This window comes from Nothobranchius furzeri, chromosome 16 (genome assembly GCF_043380555.1).
Source record: "Nothobranchius furzeri strain GRZ-AD chromosome 16, NfurGRZ-RIMD1, whole genome shotgun sequence".
Classification (NCBI taxonomy): Eukaryota; Metazoa; Chordata; class Actinopteri; order Cyprinodontiformes; family Nothobranchiidae; genus Nothobranchius; species Nothobranchius furzeri.
Window position 1 is genome coordinate 53,505,593 of NC_091756.1, and position 8,495 is coordinate 53,514,087.

Sequence of the window (8,495 nt, forward strand, 5' to 3'; positions counted from 1 at the left end):
GATTTACAGAATACATGTGACCAACTAACTTCATGTTCTATCACCGGATGACCTCGACAAGCACCTTTTGGGTCACTCGGGAGAGAAGCATTTCATCTGTGGTTGTTGTGGAGCAAGGTGTTCTCGACAGGGAAGTTTGTGCAAACATGTTAAAATCCACACGGGAGAAAAACCGTTTGCGTGTGATAAAAGATTTATCCAAAGCCAGTTCACTTAAAGCTTAAAGTTTCTTCTAAAGAGAGACGCTTCGTTTGTAAAGAAAGTGGGGGAAAATGTGTTCGGTCGTCACATCTGAGAATGCACCAGGTAGTTCACGCAGGAGAGAAACCATTTAGCTGTCATCGATGTGGGGCGAGTTTTCCAAGATGGGATTCTCTGAAGAGGCACGCGGTCAAAGCACACAAAAATATAAACTCACAACTATAAATATGTAAATAGTTTATTTTACCTTGTCTGCAGTTGTGTTTTCTGTTTGTATTTTGTGTGTAAGTCTACAAAGATGCAGTTCAGTCGCAGCTGAATTTTGGGCCATTCCCATCTGTACCGGGTCGGCCCGGGCCGGGTAGCCCCAGCCTGGCCCGGTTGATTCCACACATCCTTGCCTTAAGCCCATGTGGGCTGATTCTACCCACCAATCAGAGGCTTGCTCTAATGGAAGGTGTGAATTTGCTGTCAGCAGTGGGTGTGTTGGCCCTGGTCGGCCTGAAGCAGACCCCCTCGAGAAGAGGGCTGAGAATGAGCCTCGGTTGGCCCGGAAAAATACCAGGCCACCCAGATATGTAAACAACCTACGCTACCCGGCCCGGGCCGACCCGGTACAGATGGGAATGGCCCATAAGATTCAGAACAGCTGAGCTGACTCTCATTTGGGAATGCATTAGGTTTTTTTAGTGAACAACACCCCTGATCAAACGCTGCTAAATGTTGAACCGTCTGCTCAAAATAAATAAAATCTGTTTTATTTTACTTATTTTTTTCTTTATTTTTCTGTTGTCCTGTAGAGAGGACAAAGTTCTGTTACACATCGCATCAGATCTTTGTGATTTTTGTCTTCTTCACTACTAAAATCCATCCACACCTCTTCGCCCCCTTGGACCATCAGGGAAAAGTCTTCAGCGGACTCTGAAGTTACTGTAGGGCTCAACAGGGGGATGATGGAGATGATTTCAGAAAGATTTGTAGATAAAATGATGGATGGCAGGTGAAAGACGAGGTGCAAAAAGGCTACATTTCTGATAACGAGCGCAAAAACATACAAAATAAACTCAAAGAACCACAATAAAAAGAGAATACTTAATGAGCAAACACATACGTGCTAAAATCATACAAAGGAACATGAAAGCTGATAATGAGAGTGTGGAAATGACTAAATGCTGTTAGAAGTGGTGAATAACTGAATATTTCAAACTGATTTCACTCAATCTGAGCAGCGAGGATAAATGTCTACCAAACCTTATGCACCAGATGTCTTAGATGCAGAGAATCGACCTTTTCTGTTTGAAAAGGAATGCAGCGAAAATGGAGGAAAATCGGATGAATCCCGCTGAAGGTTAAATTCAGCGATGGCCAGCTGGCGTCTGCTCTCTACAGAACTCAGATTTAGGATTTGAAACGTTCGGCATCGACGGAACGAGCCTCTGCGATGGTGAAAGAGGCGCCGAGGCACGTGGCGTGGGAGCCCACCCTCCCCACGGGTTTGCAGCTTTAACGCAAAGTGAGGCTGCCTCGCTTGCATGTTTCTTGTTTAGGTCCATGAAGAGGATAGAAAAGAGAAAATGTGAGCAAGAAGAGTTCGGGTGTACAGAGGAGCAGAGCTACAGAGTGATGCCAGAGTGAGACACAAAGCAGGTGTTTGCAGTCTGAAGATTCCAGTGAGAGAGAACAGAAAATTATTTTTTCATAGTTGTTCCTGTTTTTGTTTTTTTTTGTTTTTTTTGTTTGTTACAGTTTGTTGTGATTTCCTGTTTAGAATAGATCCACATGCAGATTCATGACAGCCGCAGGCAGGTGGTTTGAAGTGCACAGCCTGGAATCCTCAGAGAAATCCTGGAAGATGTGGGACGGCTCAGATGATGCCGTACTGGGCCAGCTCGTGCAGCTCCAGGTGGTTAAAGGCCTCCCAGGGGCAGATGACCGTGATGTCTGAAGAGAGGGACAGAAATGTGAAGCTGTTCAGGTTCCTGAGTGTTCCTAAAGGACATTTTAAACAGACGTAAACTCACCTGTGCCCAAGCCCTCCATGCCGGGAATGTCATCACCAAAGCTGCCAACAAAACAAAGATTACTAACTTAAACCTCGGTTTACTTTGAACAACTCTGAAGGAAGCAGTGGTTCATTAGAGGCTTACCCCTGCACGCCTTTCTTTGGAGGTTTGCTCTTGAACTGGCGGGTCTGCCTCTGTTTGAACTTTGGTGGACCCTTACGCGGAGTGGCAGGGCCACCCGTGACTCGGGTGGCTGGGCCACCAGAGACTCGGGTGGCTGACTTGGTCTCAGGTTTGGGCGGCTCTAGATTCATTTTAACAGGAGTGAAGCGTGTGTAGGTTGTCTGGTTTAGAAACTCCTGCAGTTTGGAAACAAAAAATATAAGAAGGAGCAACTTTTTCCCACATGCAGACCACAAATCTTATCTGATGTGATGCATGTCTAACATATAGCTCCTGTCACCTCTGTGTGACATTATCTCCGGTAATCTTCTTGCACAGCTGAGAAGCACATGACAGGATCACAGCTTCCCTGTGACTGATCGTCTGACGTGGACCAAAATGCAGCCCGTTCAGCAAAGATGACCCAATTTCCCATAATCCCTAGCTCTTGTTAATAAGCTCTCTCGCCCTCTCTGTTTCAAGCTGGTCTCTCTCATGTAATCTTATTAAAACAAGGACAACATGGCAGAAATGCTGAGCTGCACATTGAGGGTCTAAAGAACAATCAGCTCAGCCCGTCCCAGAGACACCCGTGGACTGGTTTAACCCTTTATGTTGTCGTTTATGTTGACGACAAACAAAACAAGGTAAATCATCTGCCTCACTGAGGCTGTGCAAATAGCATCTCAGTAATGCATATTTCAGTATCATTTCAAATAAAAAGTTCAGTCAAAGTTATGTGCATTCATCATAAAATAACATAAAATCATCAGAATCTAGATTATGTGAGAAAATTAACTTGCGCGTGAACCAATTAAAAGAATAATGTTTATGATTAAAAAACATTCTACTGTTTCCATGTTTCTAAAAATATTTTTTTAAATTAAACCTGGCAAATCTTTGAAAGACTAGAAAAAAGTAAATATTTTGGTAGTTTTTATTTTTGCAGTAAACTCAGATTTACTAAAATGGAAATAAAATGATGTGAGTGAAATCACCGAGTAAACCATGCAGCAGATCTGAATGATAAATTGATAATGTTGTGTTATTTTATATATTTTTTGGCACAACATAGAGTGGAAAGGTTTTTCTTTTCAAAACATTTTAGGAAAAAAGATGAAAAAAAAAGAATGATTTAAAATGTGTCTAATAAATATAAATGTCTTCATCTATGTTCAGGAGATTTTTTAAAATTCTGCATCAAAGACTTTAACCCTTTGATGCATAATAGTCACTACAGTGGACAGGTACTCAAAATTGTTATTTATTTGTTTTTGCTATTAAGCACAGCTGTTGAAGACTTTATTGCATTTGAACCCCTCCATTTGGGCTTCAGTAAGCCAAGCCAACATATTTCATGTTCAGAATGCACGCTGTCCACTGAGGTGGATATGTAATAAATTATTTGTAAATTATAAAATTTAACAACAAATATTTGATGAAATTTGTTTTGTTCACACCTAAAGATGAATGAAAAAAAAAAGTTAAAAAAATCATGGTTGAAGATTTCATAATTCATGCATCAAAGGGTTAAATATTAATAGTTTATTTATTGAACATCAGTGAAATGTCCAGATCGTGTAATTGATTGTAGCACAAACTAGTTCAATTTCCACCTCAGCTGCTTTGAGAGGTTTCTCCAGGGTAACAATAAATAAATGTAATCCCTGTGGATTATCTAAGGTTTGTAAACCTTTCTGATGATGATGTTACTCACCTGTTGGCTGACGAAGAGCAGCCTGGTAGCTGGTTGTGAGCTGCTGGGATGAGCAGATGAGTGGACGGCTATGCTGGGGCTCACTGTAAGGGCCAGCCAGGACTTAAGACCATTTTATACTCAGTCCACAGGGGGATTATGATGCTCCACCTCTTGTTTCTCATGTCACAATGTTTGGGCCAAACTGTCTAAATATAACTCACATTTATTTAAATACAGTTTAGATTTTTTTTGTGTTCCATCCATCCATTTCAGCCGCCTATCCGGAGTTGGGTCGCGGGGACAGCAGCCTAGCCAACAAGCCCAGACTTCCCTCTCTCCAGCTACTTGGGCCAGCTCCTCTGGGGAATCCCAAGGCATTCCCTGGCCAGTTGAGAGACATAGTCCCTCCAGTGTGTCCTGGATCTTCTCTTGGGTCTCTTCCTAGTTGGACGTGCCTGGAAAACCTCACCAGGGAGGCATCCTGACAAGATGCCCGAGCCACCTCAACTGGCACCACTCAATGTGGAGGAGCAGCGGGTCCCACCCGGATGACCAAGTTTCTCACCCTATTTCTAAGGGAGAGCCAGACACCCTACGGAGAAAACTCATTTTGGCCGCTTGTATCCATGATCTCGTTCTTTCAGTGACTACCCAAAGCTCGTGACCTTAGGTGAGGGTAGGAACATAGATCGACCGGTAAATCGAGAGCTTTGCCTACTGACTCAGCTCTAAATTCACCACAACAGATACGTACAAGGCCCGTATCACTGCAGACACAGCGCAAATTCGCCTGTCCCTGTTCCATCTGTCCCCCACTCGTGAACAAGACCCTGAGATACTTAAACTCCTCCACTTGAAACCAGGGGCGACGTTAGGCCCGGCTACTTGGGCTGAAGCCCCGGATGTTCTATGAAAAGCCCTGGATCTAAATCGCGGAAGTAACATGCAGTACCAAAGTCCAACAGAGAGGGAGCAGCTGGCAGTAGTTTGTATACAGCCTGCCTGAGCCTCCACCACTGAAGAAGAACTGCCCTTCAGCAGCCGACTTCTTCTACACTCTCTGCCTGAAACGAATGAGTGAAGATGGACATGAGGATGTTTTTTAGACAAAAAGTACAACGACAGAACCCCAGCTTTGATGATACTGGTGTTGACTCAGGTTTGTGAGTATTATTTGAAAATATTTGTTGTGCTGCTGGTTTGCCTAAAGTTAGTTTACTATCAGGTAAAGTTGTTGGAGAAAGAACAGGAATATTTACTATCATGATCATCTCACACTAAACACTAACAGGAACAATACTCTGCCCTGAAAATGCTTAATATGTAGCTTCAGATTAAAAATTATGTGGTACAAGACAAATATATATGATGTTGACTAGTGTGTGTCACGTGTGTGTGCGTGTGTTAAGCCCCGGATCTTCTTCAGTCCTAAAACCACTCCTGCTTGAAACAGGACCCCATCCCTGACCTGGAGAAGGCATTCTACCCTTTCATGATTCAAGACCATGGACTCAGATTTAGAGAATCTGATTCTCATCCCAGTTGCTTCACACTCAGCTGCAAACTGCTCCAGCGAAAGCTGGAGATCACATTCTGATAAACCCAACAACACCACTTAATCTGCAAAAAGTAGAGACCTGATTCTCAGGCCACCAAAACGGATCCCTTCAATACTTCGGCTGTGCCTAGAAATCCTGTCCATAAAAGTTACGAACAGAATTTGATGACTGGAAATGAGCCCGACTTACTGCCGGCAATGCAGACCAAGCTCTGACACTGTTCATACAGGACCCTAACAGTCTGTATCAGAGGCCCTGGTACCACATAATCCTGGAGTACTCCCCACAGGGCCCCCCGAGGAACACATTTGAACACCTTCTCCAAATCCACAAATCACATGTAAATTGGTTAGGCTAACTCCCACGCACCCTCCAGGATCCTCCCTCCAGCATGACCAGGACGAAAACCACATTGTTCTTTACTTAATCCGAGTTTTGACAATCCGACGGACCCTTTTTTCCAGAACCTCTGAATAGACCTTACCAGGGGGGCTCAGGAGTGTGATCCCTCTGTAGTTGGAGCACATCCTGCGGTCCCCCTTTTTAAATAGGGGAACCACCATCTCAGTCTGCCAGGCCAGTGGAACTGCCCCCGATGTCCACGCGACACTGCAAAGCCGCGTCAGCCAACACAGCCTCACAACATCCAGAGCCTTTAGAAAATCTGAACAAATCTCATCCACCCCCGGAGCCTTGCCACTGAGGAGTTTTTTTTTTACCACCTCAGTGACCTCAGCATCAGAGATTGGAGAGCCCAACCCAAAGTCCCCAGACTCTGTTTCCTCACTGGAAGACGTGTCAGTGGGATTGAGGAGGTCTTTGAAGTATTCTGCCCACCGATCCACAATGTCCCGAATGGTCAGCAGCACACCATCAACACTGTAAACAATGTTCATACTGCACTGCTTTCCCCCCTGAGACGCCGGATGGTGGACCAGAATCAACTCGAAGCCTTATGGAAGTCTTGCTCCATGGTCTTACTGAACTCCTCCCACTTCCGGGTTTTTGCCTCCGCGACCACCCGAGTTGCATTCTGCTTGGAGTGCCAGTATCATCTGCTGTCTCTGGAGTCCCACAGGCCAAAAAGACCTGACAGGACTCCTTTTTTCAGCTAGCCAGTATCCCTAACCGCCGATGTCCATCAGCGGGTTCAGGGGTTGCGACCGCGACAGGCACCGACAACCCTTCGCCTCGACAATGGAAGCACGGAATATGGCGTACTTGGATTCAATGTCCCCCGCTTCCTTCGGGACATGTTTGGAATTCTGTTGGAGGCGGGAATTGAGACGCTCCCATCAGACCCTCACAATACATTTGGACCTGCCAGGTCTGACAGGCTTCCTCCCCCACCATCAAAGCCAACCTACCACCAGGTAGTAAACAGTTGACAGCTCCGCCTCTCTCTTCACCCGAGTGTCCAAGACATGCAGCCACAGATCAGATGAAACAACAACAGAGTCGATCATCGAACTGCAGCCTAAGGTATCCTGGTGCCACGAGCATATATGGACACCTTTATTCTTGAACATGGTGTTTGTTATGGGCAATCCATGATAAGCACAGAGTCCAACAAAACATCACTCATATTCAAATCAGGGTGCCGTTCCTCCCAACCACACCTCTCCAGGTCTCGCTGTTGTTGCCCACATGATCGATAAAGTCCTCCAGCAGAACGAGGGAGTCACCAGAAGGAGTGCTCTCCAGAACCCCGTCCAAGGACTAAAATGGGTGAGCAGTCTGAGCTGCAGTTTGGTTCATAATCACAACCCACAGTCAGGTCCCATTCCCCCACACGTAGGCGGAGGGAGGCTATGGCTGGATGGACATGCGTGTTATTGTAAATGTGTTGTGTTTAGTTTTAACAGTTGTGTTCCACATCTGGGTGTAAGTTTGTAGAAACATAAATGATAACAAAATAATTTTCACATTTATATCACTAGTAGTAAAACAAACACATTTCTCCCAGAAGCCTCTAGAAGATTCCAACTCTGAAGCTAATAAAGCCATTAAGGATGCGTTGGCCCAGATTATATTATGGTTAAATTACAGATGCTGCAGCAAGATTCCAGAAAAGCCCAAACCAACTTATGTGATTGTCCCACTCCCTACTGCCTGACTCTTACACCCCCAAAAAGTTTTAAAATGTTCATTTCATAGCATTATCCTGTTACACAGTGATATCTGAAAATATGCAACCCCCTTATTCTGCCAGCTTCAAAAATGGGTGTTTTCTCCTTTCCAAGGTTAAACTGTAGAAAACAACTTTTATTTATGTGAGCTTGTTGTACTCTAATGAACTCATGGATAAAGGTAGTTATAATACTTCTCAGAAGTACACAAAGTACAATCTTGTTAATAATTATTACAAAAGCATCAGAAGTAATTGCTAGCTTGTGGCTAAATATATTGGTCTGTTACTACAAAGCATCGCCGTGTGTTAATTATATTTATTTTCTGGAATTTCTTTGTTCTGCTGCAGATCATCATAAACAAAGACCCACAGAAAACAAATGACAGTAGCCAAGAAGTCATTTTCATTTCTCTTAATGACCCAGCAGGTCCCTGAGGTCCAGTGATCAAAGCCTACTGGTTGTGCAGCGCACTAGGCTAAAGACCAAAGGTGACAGATCATTTACTGCTGTGGCCCCCAGACTCTGGAGCTCTCTCCCCATGAGCCTGAGATCGGCGGACTCTGTCTCCTTTAGAAAGAAGCTGAAACTCACTTGTTCAAACTGGCTTTGGTGTGACCTTCATCACCACCCTCTCTCCATGCTGCCGTTTCTACCGATTCTATCATTCCTGGGATCCCGTATCACCTTTTCTTATGCATTTTTAAAATTCTTTCTTCACATTTAAAATGTTCCCAAAATT

At 44.3% G+C, this 8,495-nt stretch overlaps 1 protein-coding gene across 1 annotated transcript; it reads right to left on the reverse strand.

Annotated features, from left to right (window-relative positions):
- Window positions 1-1,889: 1,889 nt before the first annotated feature.
- On the reverse strand, window positions 1,890-4,502 carry pde6gb (phosphodiesterase 6G, cGMP-specific, rod, gamma, paralog b). Its single transcript, XM_015962144.3, has 4 exons — window positions 4,084-4,502; window positions 2,349-2,563; window positions 2,223-2,263; window positions 1,890-2,142 (listed from the first exon to the last, which is right to left on the reverse strand). The coding sequence occupies exons 2-4, from the start codon at window positions 2,516-2,518 to the stop codon at window positions 2,066-2,068; spliced, it is 288 nt and encodes a 95-aa protein (XP_015817630.1). The 5' UTR covers window positions 2,519-2,563; window positions 4,084-4,502; the 3' UTR covers window positions 1,890-2,065.
- Between the last annotated feature and the right edge of the window lie 3,993 nt (window positions 4,503-8,495).